This window comes from Pagrus pagrus (genome assembly GCF_965226575.1).
Source record: "Pagrus pagrus genome assembly, chromosome: 14".
Classification (NCBI taxonomy): Eukaryota; Metazoa; Chordata; class Actinopteri; order Spariformes; family Sparidae; genus Pagrus; species Pagrus pagrus.
The window spans coordinates 6,475,893-6,495,144 of record NC_140198.1 but is presented as its reverse complement, the minus strand read 5'-3'; the positions used below and the strand labels follow the sequence as shown (position 1 = coordinate 6,495,144).

General features: G+C 42.6%; 1 protein-coding gene across 1 annotated transcript in view; it reads left to right on the top strand.

The window, feature by feature from the left end:
* Positions 1-19,252, top strand: part of zbtb16a (zinc finger and BTB domain containing 16a) — a 163,190-nt gene that overhangs the window by 85,037 nt on the left and 58,901 nt on the right. Inside the window, exon 4 of the mRNA XM_084373263.1 lies at positions 11,738-11,824. Coding sequence (XP_084229389.1) covers positions 11,738-11,824 — 87 coding nt within the window. The remainder of the gene's footprint in view (positions 1-11,737; positions 11,825-19,252) is intronic.

Genomic DNA, 19,252 nt, shown 5'->3' with positions numbered 1-19,252 from the left:
GGAGGAGGAGGAGGAGGGACGGATGTGTGGACTGAGATGCCCTCGATCTCCCAGGGGGCAAAAAGCTCTGGAAATGGCTTCGTCGTTCAGCGAAAGTAAGGCAGAGGAGAGGGAGAAATAAACAGTACAAGAGAACAGGGAACAGTGAGGGCAGGGAACTGTCTGTGACCTACTGGACAAACAAATTGGTTTGCTGGCAAAATGGATTAAGAGGTTGAGCTGGGCAAAAAAACAAGGGTGACTGATGTTGCAATGTGAGCTCATCCATTTTGAAGGGGGGGGGGGGTTGAATTTAGAGGCTTCATGTGGAAGTGTCTTGTGTATTTTCCTTGTCGGTGTGCGCGTGTGTGTATATGTGTGTGCATTCGAACGCTCTGCAAGTCAATATTTGTCTGCTTTGCCACGTCCCTAGACATCCCATTCGGCGCAACAGACCGTAAAGCTGTCAAATGCGACCTGAATATTCTCTGTCTTCATCTGTTTCCTCCTTTTTCTCTCCCTCCCTCTTCCTCGTGCTCTCTCACTTCCCTTTGATTTCTTCTTCCTCTCCGTCGATAACAATATCATCGGGAGCAGACATGTTCCTGCGCTTTTGATGGCTTGTCTGCCCCGTCCAACCCCCGCCTCCCCCACCTCCCCCACCCCCCCTGCACACAGAAAAGCAAGATTATCTCCTAATCTATGGCGCTGTGTTAGCCCACACTATAAAGTCATTTCTGCCTGTGTGTCTGACTGATATTTTTGAGAACCGCCGCCTGTTTTATAGTTACGGCAATATCATCTACATAGTCCATGATGCATGTTCCATGTGCAACTACTTTGTATTTACCCAGAACGCCCCGTTACACTGTGTAACACCAGATTTGGATCGTGATTGTCCTTTGATGTTCTTTTACTACTACATAGCTACCGTCTCATCTTGTTCCATCCATTTCGCGATCTTATTAATTATATCAACATCTCTAAAGCTCAGATCAAACGGGGCTAAATCAGCGATGTTACTCACATACCACGACCTCAGACGCACTCCCCTCTTTGAACACCTTTAAAGGTCTTTTACAAACAGCCCTGAAGGAAACTTGTTGCTGCTTTACATAATCCTTTTACTCGAGGTGGTATGCATTATGGATATCGCTGTTGTGGCCTGTATGCCTCACTTCTTTCACTGTTTTCCCCGTGTTGCTTTTATGTATGGTATGTGTATGTGTTTTTGTGTATTGTAACAGGTTTTTTATGTGGCTTTTGCTGCCATCTTGACAAGGACATCCTGGAAAAAGAGATCTTTTATGTCAGTGAAACCTCCCTGGTTAAATAAATGATTAGCCTAAAGACAAAAGCAACAAAGAAGAAAGATTCCCCAAAAATATCCTCATTATTGGTTTCAAAACATCTTGCCAAGGGACCGCAGTTGCAAATTTAGCCACTTGGCTAACACTGGCACATTTACAGAAATATTGATTAAGTGGTCGAACACACAGAGACTCGTCATTACAGATGAGGTCACTCCGAAAATGGTTTTCCTGCAGACATGTTTTGCGCTAAGTGTCTCATTGTGATCGGCCTATAATGTGAGTTTTTCTTATAAATAAATACATTAAATTAAACCAACTAGATTAACTTCATGACTAGCTGGTAATTTCAGCTGGTAACAAAGCTAGCAAGCCACTGAGTCCAAGCTGTTGTCATGGTAGTAGACTAGGTTATAGTTTGCTAGCTTAACTGCTCGCCTAATTTATATGTCTATTAGTCTGCCTGCTACTCAGTTAGCTGTCCATCGTAAGTGTTTCACTCTGAGGCCAATTTTGATTTTCTATGGAGTATAATTAATTGCTTTAATATATATGATGGTAGCAGATTGGCTAATATTTCCTGTTATAAATTCTCAATGCTAGGTGCTTTATTTTTCCCATTTAATTTTTGTACTGTTCATCATATATTTCCAAGGTTGTAGGCTAGCCTTAATGGTAACACATGACAGACTAGACATGTTAAAATTCCAACCTATTGCTGTCAGGATAATGACAAGTTAAATATCACTTCAGTTATGCTGCAAACTGTCAAATATGACACTTTTTTGTTTATACGTATGAATCATCTTCCTGTTTTAACATTTAAAACTCTCCTCAAACAGGCTACTGAGTGACTGTTTTCAGATGCCACCTGTTATTTTATGAAATAATTGGATAATATCTTTATGAAATTACTTTACAAGTCTTCTTCTGTGCTAAAATGCATTATAAGGACTCTGCCCTGATTGTATTTGATATTAAACTCAGCCCCCTCCTGCACGTTGCCATCTGTCACATGCTTCCTTGTACGCATGAAGAGATATGTCTGCTAAAAATGCGTTCGCTAAATACTTTTCCTGCGTGTGAAAAGGTGCTTAAAATATCTCCAGGTGGGTTTATCCCTTTACACCCCGAAAAAGGAAAATGTCTTGATGGTATGCCGCCAGACCTGCGTAATAACGTGCCTGTAGTCGTGGTGACTTATTGCAAACTCGACCTGTGTGTTTGTGTGTGTGAGTCTATTTTATTATTTTGAGAGGCAGCCTGGCGCGGGCCCAGCCTTTTCTTGAGCCTTGATAAAAACGTGCTGGGAGCATGGCGGTACACACCTACTCCACTACAGGGTACAGGCAGTACCGTGGCCTGTCCTCTCCAATTGGCAGTGTCTGTGCTGCTGTACCACTGATAAGAGGCTGGTGTAAATAAAACTGTACAGCACGTCTCGTTATAACGCTGAAGGTAGAGCGAGGCAGGGAAGGGAGGGAGGGAGGGGGGGAAAGGGAGAGAGAGAGAGAGAGAGCGAGAGCGTGTGGTGTCTGTACTCATTGTTCTGACAGCATACTGCGTCTGTGTGTGTTCCCGTGAATGTGCATGTGCACTTGTTTTGCTTATTTGTATGTGAACCAGATTGAGTTTTAGGTGCTGGGAATAAAGAGCTTTTTTGACATTAAATGTCATTTCGCCCATTGCTTCACTTTTGAAGATTGAGGACATGGATCTAGTCGAGACAGAGGAAGTCATATTTTATGGTTAAGGGAATGAATGGAAGTCCTTCCAAGTGCAGGCAAACCAACATGTGTGTGAATGTGTGCAGGGAGTAGGAGGGGGGATGTGTGTGTTTATGGATTTTTGCTGTTTTTTGGTACGGAGAGTACTGTCTTACGTAAGCCATTTATGTAGGCTCAGTGAACAGCCAGGCGATGTTTTTGTTGGTGACTGCGCTTGTCTGCCTCCCTCCCTCTGTCACACTCACACACACATGCACGTTCTCCCTCCCTAATCTGTCTGTCTGCCTCCCGCTCTCCCCCCTCGCTCTCCCCTGCCCTGTTTACACTGTTAAAAACCACTGAGTGTGATATTGGTCGGCCATCGACAGATACACTGTAATTAGCCTTTTTAATTTCCCATTTAGCCTCCCTGACTCCTGCGAACGGATCATTCAGCCACTTCCTGCAGAAATATGTGCACATACAGTCAAGTGTGAGAAGCAAGCCTGCACAGCAGCTAAAATGGAAATAAAAATCAGAACTGAAGATTTTTTTTAGGTCAAGTTAACCTGGACACTTTCATTCTTGCACAAGAATCAACCAGCCAATTAGGATTTCTGCAAGTTGTCAGTAGTCCTTTAATGTTTGACCTAACTCCCGCTGTTGTAAAGTGAAGTAACTCTTCAGGTCAGGGTGCCCTGTGTGCATTTTAGAGGAAATGTCTGATGGGGGGAATATTACCTGGGACAGGTCTTTAAGTCACATGGAAACACCTGCTTCATACCTAGATTTAACTTTGCCTAAATTGTCTTTAAAAAAGACATTGTAATTATGAATTTCAAGACTTTTCATGCAAAATACAAATGGGTTAGCTCAATCTAAATCATAACGTGCAAACTTTTATGGCTGCGCAGACAAGCAAGTTTCTGCCTCAGTAAATTTCCCCAGGGACTGAGTGTGTATATCCACCACAAGGACCAGGGTCTAGATTCAGTTCCAGGGACGTTATTTAACAATGCCAAAAAGTCCCTGCTTAGAAACACAGGAACTTTGAGGGTGGGGCCTGCAGCACTGAACATTTCTTATTGGTCGAGTACTCGCAGCATGCAGGAGTTCTGAAAGAAAAGATCCCAATAAATGGACCAGTGATAATCTTGTTTCCTGCGCAAAAATGACATTAATAACCAGCCATGGGTCATAGGTCACAATCTGCCTAATCTGTGCTAAACTTTAGACCGCACTAGAAATGTAGAACGTGACGGGCTGAACGTACCTCTTACTTCCTTTAAAAGCAGTTCCTGGGAGTAACAGCTCCAGGTAATTTGGGTTGAAACCTGGCTATTGCGATAGCTCAAGACCGAGCCTTAGCCCTCAAGAGAGCAAGCTAGCATGCAGCTCACTTTGTTGATCCCAAACTTTTAAACAATGCACAATTTTTCGAGCTTTTGCTGAATGTTAATGACCAGAAGTACAGCAGAGTCAGGTTAAAGACAGCTGGCATTTTATTCACATGCACCAGAGCTGTTTCTCTTCATCATGTTGTTTTTACATGTGATGGATTCTCCAGAGTTGAATTTGGCACCGTGCGGTTTATAGCAGGCTGATTCTCCTGGAACAGTCGAGCTCTATTGTTGAGCCTTCTCTCAATGCGGAAGCTCTTAGACAGGGTTTTTTTTCTGTAATGAATGCTAAATGGTGTCATGCCATCTCATGCAAACAGGCATTTGAGACAATTTGACGACTTATTTTGATGACTATATTGCAGGGAACAGAAGACATCTGCATGACTTTGCTGATTTCCTGATAAAAATACAAGTTGTTGAATATACACTTAATTTCAGTATCATGTTTAACAGGCAAAATAAGGTAATTTAATGCATGTGTTGCAATGTGGAAGATGTCATGGCTTCGTCAGGTTATCAAATGACCGGCATTTGTTAAAGAAGAAAGAAAGAAAGTTTTATTTTTATCTGTTCTGCAGTATGAAATGTTAAGCTCTCATATCAACACGGTGTCCTACTTTTAGTGTGTCGCTATGAGCAAAGACAGGCTCTCTATCTCTTATGTTTAATTCTGCGATTGTCTTTGATGAAAGATTCTGTTTAGACTGAGATCCCCAAGGGGGGACATCTGTTGCAAACTTAGCATATAAGCGCTACCTGTGAAAGAAAGTAGGTTGGAACAACAAGTGTCAAGTCTGAGCGTGGGCATCCAGTCACAAAAAATATTTAGTCTTCGGCAGGATGCAAAGAAAAGCAAGAGTATCACCCCAAACAAACAGGGCCCCTCTCTGTCTCTGACATTTTGAATGAGAAGAGCCTCTGAATGGCAGCATTATGAGATCACATAGCTGAGCTGGATGATGTGAGTGTGGTGATAGTGTGCCGTTGCACCCAAACACACTTATCACACCCACAAACTCCCAAATGGGCACTGAGCTCACTTTTTCCCTGGTCGGCGTGTCTGCATCATAACCTAACGATGGTTCGCATTCGCAGCTCCGATTCCATGCACACGTGGAATGAGTGTAATAGCAAATAGGACAATGCACCATTGCACACCACATTATTTAGGGAAATGGGAGAATGAGCACTTAGCATGTCAGGGGAAATTACAGGCGAGGGAATGCACCATCACTTCCCTGTGAGGCCTGCTCAGTGGGCTAATCCACAACCCTCATCACGTCGAAATGTTGCCTCTGCTGGGGGAAGCCCACAGCAGTTAACTTTAAGTGAAACACTCTTGAATAATGCCAAGGAGGTGGTTAGAGCACCTAAAGTCAACTAGACCCAACAGTAATCACAAGTATTATTTATAGAGCACTTTTACAACACATTTACAGACTGAAAGAAAAGGTGACAGTATTGTGACTCCTGTTTAGCATGAGGGGACGTGATGGCTGACTGAAGTCTGACTGTACTTTGATTCCTTGAAAAGGTTTCTGACAAAACAAAAATTGTTTTGCAAAGCAAACACGTGAATCCTTTTCTTAATTATTTTTAGATAATTACATTGTAAAGTTTGAGATACGTCTTGTTTATCAAGTATTAAGTGAGCACTGAACTTTTTATTTTCAGTCAAGCCAAAGTCACAAGGAAAAGGAAAGGAAACACAAGGTATAAAAAGAGGAAAACATCAAAATACAATAAAAGGAAACGGCACATTGTATCTGAAGAACACTTACAGTAAACCAAGTGCGTCATGCGCAACTAAATATCTGTGCAAAGCAAAGAGAATAAAGAGATTTCACATGTACCAATTTCACCCCAAAATGTGCTTATATATGCTGTTTTTCAAAAATGTTGGCAAACCTGCTAAAAATAGGCGAGTTCAGCGAGTTTCACTTTGTTTTTTCACACACACACAAATGCGCCAGAAAGCAGGGAACAGTAGAAAGCAGCAGGTCATTTACTTCATCAGATTACATCTAGAAGACTTTAAACTTGTTATAAAAAGTTTTAATCATTAACATTCTGAATTAGACACGTTTTTTTTTCGTAGCTGGTAATCGAAGTAGCTACGGAGTGAGATATCTCGCTTCTTTCCTTATCTCTGTTGAGAGTTGCACATGTGCAGTAGCGATTAGCAGCTGGCGAGGCTCAGGTAGTGCCACGGCAGCCGGCGGTGGTTGCTTCTTACTTTCTTTTAACTTAAGTCTCCCAACGGCAACTGAGCGATGTCCATGAGGTGCTTGGACAGACGGGAAGACAGATATAAAAGTATGAACAAGCCAATGGCCTGAACTTCAACACACATCATAGCATCGCGCCTAAAAAGGGGCGAAAATTAGTGTTTGCACCCAGGTCATTTCAATCACAGCCGATTGAATTCAGAGCTGATAAATTTCCGCGGGGGGTTTCGTCAAGTGTGAAGGGAGTAATAGACTTGACTTGGTATTCTGTATGACCGGCTGAAATATCTGTGTTTTCATGCCCTTAGGAGGTCCTGCTAACTTTACATCTTCATTAAAGGACTAAACCCACTTGAAAGAAGAAGGAAACTACTTCAAAACCTTACAAAACAAGTTGTAAAATTACTCAATATGCCTTTCAATAAACCAAGGAAGCAGATATGAACCTTCTACTACCAAACACAAAACTCACAGCTGCTGTTTAAACTAGCATGAACTCACAGCACATTGAGAGGTTAGTGTTTCTCGAGAGTTGCACTGTGGCACCGTATGAAGGAAAGTTGTCTTTACAAGGGGGAATGAAAAGCCTGTTAAGCCAGATCAAGTTTACAGTATATACGAGGCCGTTATATTACTCTTTGCTCCCAGGCTTTGTAGGAAGTTTCCTTGATTGGCATGGAGCCCTCTCTGGCTTGTTCTCTTTTACAGCCCTTTATGAAATAACTGAGCCACACCGCGCTGCAACAACTGTTGTGCAATTTTTTCAGAGAGGGAAGCGAAAAGGGAAGCTGCTTCAGTGGCATGTGGCACCTGATCACCACCCCTTCCTCACCTCCCAACATGCGCACACACACACACACACTAACTCAGCATGAGTTGTGCAACTTTTATTATGTCAGCTCAGGGCTGAATCTGTGGCAATGTGTGACACAGGACTCCCTACTGACAGAGCAGACTGGGGAGTCTACCATTTGGAGATTCCTTTTTTCACTTCGGTCTTTTTAATTTCGAGCCGATTAATTTTTATTTACTTCGCATTAGCTTGTGGATTTTATTCATTCCAACGTTTCCTGGTGAGCAGCAAGGGGATGCCATCAATTAATTTTTTCATGTGCAAATGGAAATCTTGCTCAATGAAAAGTTCATTTTGATGTTGCCTTTTAATTCTACGGTGCGATCTTGAATGGGCCCCTGGTTGGAGTGTAGTTTTTTTTGTTCTCGGAGAACACACGAGACAAGAGTAACAGCTGATGTCAAGTGTGTGTCTCCTCTGTCCCTCTTATTCCTTCTCTCCTAACTAACAAGTTCACCCTCTCGCGATCAAAGGGGCCTCAAGATTTATCACTTTAATTTGGCAGTGAAAATGGCTGATGGCGGCTGTTACCAGGCGGAGGCCCCCCCTGTTAGCACTTAGCCGGCTAACTAGAGTGACGGGCATCTGGCTGGGTGGCTGCCTGGCTGTGTGTACCCTGGGTTCCTGTACTCCCACTTTTTCCTCCCCCCTTTGCCCCGCGGTGACCTCACACAACTCCATTCTCCTTGAAGCAAGGCACCATGCAGGCATTTCCTGACAATTTATGTCCTTGTGCCACAAGCAGGGGCATGCCCTGCACTAAAATCCTATCCCTGGCCCATTTAGCACACGCCTCTTGGCCTCCCAGAAGACTGGTTATACTGTGCTCCACTGTCTGTTAGGCAGAGTCATTACTTGTAGTAACCGTGCCAGTGTTAGCTTGATTTACGACCAATCGCCTATATTTTACAATACTGAAAAACATACTCATGACTGTGTTTTTCTAACCTTCCAGGCAGCCATTGGTCTCCATTCATTTCTTTAACCAGATTAGATTTCCTGAGCATGAATGCTCTTTCGCAGGAGCACACACACTCACACAGTTGCACACATTCACACCTGGGAGCTGCCCGCTACAATCACAGTTTGATCTGTTGCCCGCTGAGGGACCCATCTGGGGCGGCTGGGGGTTAAGTGCCCTGCTCAGGGGCACCCCAGTGGTGGCAGTGAAGGAAGGTTAATGGAAATTTGCTTATAATGAAATTTACTTGGCCATAATATTTACTGCGACGGAAGACTTATTGTCAAGCAAGCTGAAAGTTGATTTTCATAGATTTTGGAAATGAATTTAGCCTTGTAGCTAACTCGGAAATTAGAGCTGCACAGTTAATCGAAATAATACCAAAGTTGGTCATAGTTCATTACCCAAATTAAAGTAAAATGTGTGACGAAATAGCATTATATTAAAGTACCGTTGTGCTGCAGAGGTATCCTGGCCAAGAAATTGCATCAAATGTTACATCATCTTAGTTTTAATCACTTTTTTTCAGTGAAAATAAAAATTATAATGGAAAAATGATCATTCACACTACTTGTAAATCAGATCTCAATCGCAATACCTGTCAAAATAAACACAATATGACCTATATACTATACTGTGTTGTGCACCATGCTGTTGATGTTTATTTACTTTGAGCGGTGATATTAGTCAATGAGTAGCATATGATGGAGTCAGTGTTACAAGGTCCCTGCAAGGGCAATCAATGAGTTCAAATCAATATGATGGAAAGGGACCAATCCAGGTTAGCAGAGCAACAGTAGCACGCTGTAAAAAAAAATAAAAAAAATTATCCAGCAATGATGAATCAGGGAGTTAAAGAAGCAGCAGAGGTACTATGTGATTAATGCAAATGAGGGACATCAGTGGGTGTGTTGGGGGACTCTGTCTACATCTCCACTACATGTCTTGTTCTCCAAAGGTTAAGTGGCTGCTTTTGCCAGCTAATTCGGCCATATGCTCATCTGTGCATTTGACACTGGCGCGCCATACGCTCGCACTGCAAATTATGCCTCTTGAATATGCAGCCAATTAAAAAGGACGTTGCTCACCAGCTCAGTGTGTTTAGTTCAAAGTCGTTAAATGGGAATAAAACTTGTCATATCAAAGACAAATCCACGATTTCCTGTTTTTACAGGTTGCATTGCAGTGACTTATGATCTAGTCACGCTCACTTGTGCAGAGCACCGTCTTTTGCATAACTTGTTGCATAAGCACTCTACTGGCAGGCACACTCTGTCATGTACGGTTCGTGTCATTTCTGCTTTTGGTAGGGCTTATTACAGTACAGCCCGTTCCCTAATGTCACTGCGGTTGCAAAACCACACAAGCCATCTCTCCCTGACTTTTTTTTTTTTTTCTGTCATCTAAGAATTGGCTTCCTGTTTTCATTGTGTTCTCTTTCTCTCTCTGGAGGTGTCGTAACCCAGGAGGCTGTGCCAAGAACAAACCAAGGTCTGGTCGGGAGAGATCGCTCTGTGCTTACACTGGAAACAGACACACACACACCCGCACACATGCACGCCTGTTTTGCACACACACAATATCCAGATGTGAAATGTGTGTGTGTGTCTGTTTGATGTGTGATGTGTATGGCATGTACAGTGTTTCGTGCCAAGCCATAAAAAGTCGTTTGCCTGGGCCTGATCCGATGTGCCCCTCCAACAGCACTGTGTATGTGTGCATGCCAGTCTCCCGTCTCTCCCTTTATCGCTGTACAAGGTTGTACACATTCATAAAGTACAGGCGAACATGGCAATCCGGACTGTAGCTCAAGGGCTTCATACTTGATCTACTTGCATAAACAGAAGCGGAGTGTGGTGCAACAAACGTGGAAGAGTACTCGACAGTAACTTTATGGCCTCGAGTTAAGTGCAGGAATGCATCAGACTTGTATGTTTTATTATCTGCTGATAAAACTGCGCACAACAAAATAATTTCAATCAGGGCTATTGTACATACTGACATAAAGAGTGTTTACTTGAGATATCCATCTGGAAGTTTGACAAACTACACTTGCAGAAAAGTAGAGCTGCATAATAATGTGCAGCTTACTGTGTGTGTCGCATGAACTGTCACAAACATGGACACAATAATCCAGCATGTTGGGTAAGGAGATGACACCTCCTGCTACTCTATGCAAAGCCAATCTGAAGGCAGATATTTTGTCTTACCAATTTAGAAAAGCTAAATGTAGGTTTAATTATATCATGCAGTACACCCATTAATCAATCAAATACTAAAATATATGATTTTAAGGAGGATCACATAATAAAAGCCGAAGCCTTTAGATAATACAGAATCAGACTGCAAGACGTGAGCGTGTTGTCAGTCAATTTTCTCAGGGTCAGTACGATCCAACTCAGGCCTGTAAAAGAAATAGAAGTGAGGTGGGAATTAAACAGCTAATGCATCTTATTAATACAGAGGTTGCACATAGACTGAGAAGTCAATATTTATTGTTTTTATAGATAAAATTTTGTGCACACGATCTTGGAAAGTACAGAACATGATCCTCTCGAGTCGATATCAATATTTGCTATCAATATTTGTTTAGGAGTATCTGGTACTGACATGTCGGCTCACATTCAGGGGGTTTTTTTGTTTTGTTTTTTTGCGTAAACACATTAAAAGAACACATTTTTTAAATAATTATGACTTAGATATGTTTAACACTTGCAAAGTAAACTCTCCAGTGGACAAACTATGGCTTTTGTATTTCTGTACTGACATTTCTTCGTACTTATCAGCATTATTTATGCAGATTTCAATACATGTCTTCAATAAGCAAATTTTATAATTGATTTATTGGTTATCTGTGTTAAACACAGTCGGTCCTTGATTTTTGTCTAAGCTGCCTAAAGATCCCCAAATAAAATTTGTGTTCAAGGCAATCATTTTTGGAACATGGCTACCCTGCTGAATGATTTAAACTTTGACTCCGTCTTCATTTCATTCATTCTTTCAAAGCTTTATATAAAGTCGAAGAGCCGTTTAGGCTGCCCTCATTTACAATGTCTGGTCACAGACAAAGACGAAGATAAATGTGACAAAACACAAATGAGAATAAGATGTTTCATAATGAAAGTGAAGAATGAAGAAAATTGCTCCATGTTGATGGTTTTGAGTATATTTATTTGGTCTGCACATTCCCTTTAAGGTGCCTTTTGTTCTCTCCACTTCGCACAGCTTTTTCAAATGTGGTTCATGTGTACAAATGTGTAATAAGTTTCCACTCTTTTGTCTCCTGTTGGCGTGCAGCTGGTGAGAAGGCCATAGTTTGTGACCAGTGCGGTGCCCAGTTCCAGACAGAGGAATCCCTGGAGGCCCACCGGCAGATCCACACCGGTATGGACACACACACGGCCAGACATATCATCATGACGCCATAGACATAAACACAAAGATCTCTTCTGCTTCCTCTTCATGCTCGCAATAAAAGCATGCAGGGGAATTTGCAGCGAAAGTTCCACTTGATTTTCTTCTCCGTCTACTAATTTGTCGAACAGGCTGTAGTAATTATACGCCTGTTTTTCTACGCTATTTTAAATAGCGTAGAAAAATTCAAAGTAGCAGATATCATCTAACTTCTAAGTATTAGATCAAATTCAAACAGAGAAACACTGAGATCAGCTTCAGCTGTCAGGTCAGATCTGGTCCGATTCTCGCCAATCAGCATGCGTGTTGTTGTGTGTTGCGTGTTTTAGTGGTGTGCCGAGGCTCATTCAGTCCTCTCTGGCTAACTGGAGCCACGGATTGACAGATAGATAGATCACATCATCTTGGATTAGTCCCACTCGCCCTAAATCAAAACAGGCCCAACAGTAATCAACAAACGGGGAAAACTTGGCAGGCCGATGTTGTTTATCAGTGCTCAGCTATGAAGACGGGAAGACGATCTAGGTGCCAAGATGTAAATAGGAAGAAGTAAATCCCCCTTCAGCAGATGTGTGATGGCTCAGAGCAGTTTCACTGCTGCTGATGAACTCTTAATTTGGGGGGGAAAGTCTCAAATTTCCTCCACTTTGTTTGGAGGATGTTCTACCGGAGCGTTCCGGTTTTATGTACGCATCGTCTGTTGCTCTTGCCGTGACATTTACACTTTTCTTTGGATCATCTTCTATCCAGATTTTTCACTTTATATCCACCATTTTGGACAATCACTGTCAATCGCTGTCACCCTGTCATGGGCTGCATACTACATGCTGTCATACTACTTCTGATAGGAGGGTGAGAACTATTGGCATCTGAAAAAAATGATAAAATAACATAGTAAAAATAAATAAGGTGATATAAAAATGTACTTGATATTTTACATTTAATTACATGCATTAATGTTAATAGGGCTGCAACTTACAATTATAACACTATAAAATGTAAAGAAAAATATGAAAAATTCTCATCACATATTCTTCATTTATTGTTATGAATGATAAAGAAAAAGCAGCAAATTCTTAAATTTTAAGAAGTTTTAAGGATGTTGCTAGAGGATCATCAGGTCTCCAACTTTAGGCCCATAGAGACTCTGAATGTGCTTCCATATTTCATGGGAGTTGGCAATTTGCCCGGCAGATTCTGCTATTTCTGAAACACAAGATATGTAATTTCTGCCGTTAGAGTTCTCTCAATCAAAACAATAACTAAAGAGGGACTTTGATGGTGTCATGGAGTAGTGTGGGATCATGGGAAACAGTGTCATTGTCTAAACACCCACCATTGCCAATGAAAATCTATCTACAAATCTACGAAGGATCCATAGGTCAAACTAGTCTGCACGGCCATACTTTAGCCCCGCCTCGCTTGTCAAACAAAGTGAGACGAGGGAAATGAGTGTTGGCGATGCACATTCAAGCCAGAAACCGATCCCCAAAATAGCCACACATCATCATTATCATCATCTTGTGTTTTGTCCTTCATCTGAAGCCGTGACCCTCCTCAGGCCCCCGGTAGCAACTCCAATTGGATGGCTATGATTTTTCTTTGCGGCCACTCGTGCCACCCCCCGCGCTCCTCCTCGACGTTTGAGAGGGGAAGGTGGGGTGGTGTAGTCAGGATTTGAGGGGGTTACTCCTGAGGGGCATGCCCTCAGCCAATCAGCTCGCTGGAGGTAAAGAAGGGTTAAACGAGGCTAATGATCCAACAGCCATAACAGCGGAAAGGAGCACTCTAAATATAGGCATTCCAGTCTGGAACGAATGGAAGAGGTTGGGGGGGCAGCGGCAGCCGGGGCCAGACGACTCTTCCTGCCAGACAACTGCAGCAGCAGCAGCAGCAGCAGCAGTAATAGTATAGTAATCATCCATGTGTTGAGCCCCTCTGAGGGATCAGAGCCTGAAAAATGGGCTCTGGTAAAATATGACAAGGCAGTTTCTCTGCATCGTATGATTCAGTCTCTCTTTCCTTTTTGCACTTTGAGCAGCTGTGCATCTATATTATGACATCTCTGGCTCTGGAGTTGACATTTGGCTCTCCCCGCTGTGAAAGCATGCCACTCATTTTCAATCCTAGACTCGCTGATTGCTGTCACTGCTGTGACTCAAAATCAATATTGTACTGTACTGCTGTCATCATTATGGAAAATGAAAAAGGGAATATTTTGTTATATCAACATTTTGTTGTGTCTCACAATGTCAATGGCACCTTCAAGACTCTGAATCTGGAGCCATGAACACCACTGATATTGTAGAAAAAAAATAAAGTTCACTGGTTTCTACAGCTCTCATTTGTAGGAACCTCGACCTGTCCTGCTACAAAACAAGAAATAGCCAAATCTAAGTTACTGAACACATTCATGCCCCCCAGAGGTTGAACTGTTTGATTCCTCCAGTGCCACCCTCAGGCCAAAATGTCAACATGCACACAGGGTACCTCATTATCTAATGGCCAGACTGCTAGAAGATTTTCAGTACATTTCATGGTCCTAAGAAGATGAATTACGTCAATAATAATGACCATGTGGGCTTCATTTTGTCCCTTTTATATACGAGCCTCCTTTTACCTTTGAAGCCATAGCGCTCTAAGAATAGCTCGAGTGTTACTGTTCCTCATCCAGCTCTTTTGTGTCATGGGATGTGATCAGCATGACATCTTCTAGGGACTGCTAGCAGTTTTAGACTTTAAACTCTTATTCTATGTTTTTTTTATGTATGGCTTTCTTTTTCTGTCTCGAAACTGTACATAATGATATCTCAGCAGAATACACTGAAAGGAGCAAAACAAAGGAAACGGCATCAGATACAAAAGCAGCTCCACTGGACAATACAGTGTACAGCTCTGTTTGAGCTAGAAAGCTTAACAAACACGGATTTATTTATACAGAAATGTCTGTGTGTACAGTACCCAAGACGCAAAACATCAGAGAGGGCGTGCGGTGGGAGCATGGGGTTACTGTTGGCCATCAAAGCCAGATTTGATCTCTGCCTGCCTCTTGGCAGCGCTTCAGCCCTTGGCTAATGTTCTCTGATGACAATATTTGGCCTCTGAAACTGTGGCTGTTTCTTGCTGCTTTGAATGGGAACTATTGTGGCAGCTCCTCTGTTGGCTCGATCAGCTGCGCTCTGACTCAACCTCTGTCTCTTTCTCACTTTTGTCTGTCTTCTTATGCTTTTTTTACAGAGCTGCCCTTGGTATAACACTCGACAGCCCTCCAACTTTACTGTATGTGGGTCGTATAGCGGGATGTTGTCCAAAACCATGGGCTAGTTTGGCGGCCGTTAAGGCATTCCTGAAGTTGTCGTCATTCCTAACGGACAAGCTCTTTTGCATGGAGATGTGGGGTGGAGGGGTGGAGGGGTGGAGGGGGGGGGGGGGGGGGGACTGGTCGAGATGCCAAGGGAACTTGCAGCAAAACATCATGTGGCTGTTTTTACCCACTGAACTCGTGCAAATACACATGCACAAACACACACTGCAAACTATCCCCTTCTCTGGCAGCGTTGTGCAACACGTACACACACAAACAAATCCAGGAATGTCTGTGTTCAGGAGCCGAAATCACTTGTGAGTTGCATTACATCTACCGACGGCTAATTTCTGTCACATATTTTCCCAAATTGGATGGCATCGCATCAGAGTCTCTGCCTCTCTCGCTAAACTGGAACTCGCCTCGGGGCTTTTGTAAGCAAAGAACACAGTCTGTCTGGCTTTCACAGAGCTCTCATCCTTAAAGAAAAACACTGCTGTCATTTAGAGTTGTAGCCCATTTACTACTGTCTTGTGTCCTTCAATTGTCATGCAGCGTATGCAACGAGAATCCGAGCTTTGCCCAGCAGCCTTCCAGACGAAACACAACATATTAGCCTACGAGCTGATAGGGAGGAGTCTCTTGGTGGAGATTTTCATTTCATCATGTGGCTGTCAGGTGATTGACAGGAAGCAGAGCGTAATGTAATGTGCATACTGATATGAAACCACTCCAGACTGAATATTTATTTTGAAATGCTAAGTATATAAGGCAGTCGGTGACTTCCTCTGAACGAGACACCTTTATATCTGCAGTTATTCTGACTGATACAGCAGATATATTAATAGCAGAACTGTTAGACGACCTGTCACGGTCACGGATGATACTCTGAGTTCAGATTTTTCAAGCTTGAGGTTTGGCTCTAGGTAGAAAAACAACCCTATTACCAGATAAGGTTGCTTAGGATCAAGCAGAGGTGGCAACACACATTCTTCACTCAAGCAGAAGCACTGATTAAACTTCTTAACTCAAGTAAAAGTAAGAAAACACAGGCTCTGAAAAATATATAAGTAAAAATGATCCCTCTGAAGGACATTTCTCTTTCTGTGCAAGGCTAACTGATGCTCACGTCATATTTATATAATTGAAAAGACTATTAAACTTTATCTTGTGTTTCTGTTTGTAAACACACCAGAAAGAAAGCTGATCGTTGAGTCTCTTTCTCAGGACGTCTAATACCATCGTTGGGGTTGGTAAAGCGTCATAAATCCTTAATAATTCCCCTCAAATGCATTAAAACTAAAATAACAAGCCTGTTTTGTAAATGTAAGAAGTAGACAGTACAGATGTTTGTGTTAAAATGCAGGGTGTAAAAGCTGTCAGAAAAATAAATACTCAAGTAACATACAGATACGTGAAAAATCTACTTAAAGAATAAAGTATTTGTACTTTCTGACTTCCCACCTCTGCCATCAAGTGACTTTGTATTTTCAAATATCCTCCTGTAACAAGCCCGAGTGCATCCAGCAGGTTTGTACGACAGTCCAACCAGGGGTAAGATAATCATGTCCTCAAACGCTGAAGCGCGCCAGCGCGCTCAGACATTTTTTTTTATTTAGCAGCATGTTTCCTTTCAAAGAGATTTTTTTTTGTTCAAAATGCAAAATGACAGGCAGGACATGCCGTACGTACGAGGAGCGGTGCCCTCCTTATCTCTTGGGAAAATATGCAGGCACACAGGTCAGGCTTTTTATCTAAAGCAGTTTTCTGCTTTAGATAAGTGTCGGCATTGGCATCAACTGTAGCTGTCGTATTTGCGGCATTAACTTTTAAACTATAGGTGAGGGGAAAAAGTATTTTATCTGTTGTTGAGGCCTGAATTTTTTATTTTTTTTTTAACCAGAGACAATAAAGTGCTTCAACACATAATGTGAACTCTGCCGTTGAAAGGAGCAGTAAAATTTAAGGAGCTAGTTATTGTTTAATGCGGACGGTCATTAATGTATTCTGTTTAATAAATCTTTGGAGATTTGGTTAGTGAAGGTCAAGAAAAGCCCTCGCTGTACACTGTGTCTTTTCCTCTTAACTGTTTCCGGAGCCGGTTGAATGTGGATTTTTGTCCCACGCCATAATATCCTATTGTGGGACCGTTGTGCTGATTTAAACCTGGCCACCTCTAACGTGTCATTTTCACTTTGCATTTCCAGTAAAGCCTCTCCCCGTCGGGGCTCTACAAGACAGTTCTGAGCTCTGATTTGCTTTTTTTTTTTTTCCTCATTCTGTCTTTATCTCTGCCAGCTATCTTCACCTCTTTTTCATTAGATTGTTTTGGTCCCCACCATAATTTATAGCTCTTGTATTTTATTGGTAAAACCCACCACACTCACATTCCACTTGATTAAACTGTAGCTCGGTGCAGAAAAGCAAAAGGTCAGGATAGATGCACAGAGAAAGTGGCTCGCAAACAAAAAAGTAAGCAATAAATTGCCTTTTTTTAGTCTTGTCTGTTGATTTAAAACATGCAGATTTCACTTCTAGGGATTCATGTGTTTTACAGGCTCTGCGAGCTCTATAACCGCCCGTCTTAGCTGCATATCCACAAGTGCGAGCTTTGTAATTTGCATTGCAACCTGCACATTCATCCCCCCCAATCTGAGGCCACATTCAGTGGGAGCAGTTGCCATGTTATTTAACATGAGCTGCGAGTCGCAGTAGAAACGGCAGGGACTGCATCTCCCATGTGATCTGTGTAGAAATGAGTTCGGAGTCCACAGGCCTCGGAAGAATTTGTTGTCCGACTGTTGGTGTTCCTGTTTATACATGAATCCTCTCGATGTACACACACACTCACACACACACACTCACACAGAGCAGTGCCAGAGAAAATCCAGATATAATAGGAGGGGGAGGCTGCTCTCTTACTCTTTTCTTTATTCCTCTCTTTATCTCCCTCCGTCCTTTTTTAAAGTCTTGTAATACAGGGAAAATATGCAAACCATGGAGTGGCAATAGTGGGTTTAGCCAGTGGGAACACAGCGTGATTCCAACAGGCCTCTGCCGCAGAGTAAACACTTTCTTTTCTCAAGCCAGAAATAGTTTGGCTAGAGAGAGAGCGGCAGAAAGGGAGGGGAGGAAAGGAAGAGAGACCGAAAAAGCAAAAAGGGAAAGAGGAGAGGAGGAGGGGGGGGGGAACGGGAATAAAACAAGGTTAGGATGGTCGGAAGAAAGAACCTCTTTTAGTCACATTATTTCTTTTCTTTGTCGTCTTTTTCCTCCTCGTAAATCGTTCACACCGGTGGCCTCGCAATCAGCTACCTCAAACACAAACACACACGCTAACACACACGCAGCCATGTCACTCAAGCAAATTAGGCCAATGGCAGCGCTACACAGGGGTCACGTCAAAAGTGCCGATTGTCTCAATCACATTAGTCCAGCACTGGCATCTGTTTAGCATTTAGTTAATTGTGATGTTATTAAGTTGTCAGTGAGCATTAGGGCGGCGATAAGCAAAGCAAATATTCTTCCAGCCTGGGCCGGCAGTGCTACACACGTGTTGTTGATACACACACTGACACGCACACACACACACATATATAAATATATATATATATATAGGAGCAGACAACCTCCTGCGCCCTGCAAGTGTAAATGTGATTCCTCTCAACCTCCACTGCTCACTCTTAACTGTTGAATTATCACTATAAAGATAAGAATAACGTGTTTATGAGGCGGCTTGTTGCTAAAGGGGCAGATGTGCATTAGCATTATGACTTTAGATCACAAAATGTTAGCAGCTTCCTGTCGGGTGTCATCTGGTGTGTCAAAAAATGGTGATTAGCACCGGGCTAGTGCTCATCGTTTCAGCATCCCACTCATGATTGAGCAAGCTGTCCGTGGTCGAAGGCAGATTATCCGTCTGTCTGTCTGTCTGTCTGTGCAGGGCCAGCCAGAGAACCCACACACAGGGCATGTTCGGTCACAGCGGGTATCAGGTGGCACGTTCACCTTGGCAGGCCAGCACTGTGCCGTACAGAGACGTTTGCGTCAAACAAACCTCAAAGAGGAGATATTTATGGCTTCATGTTCAATAT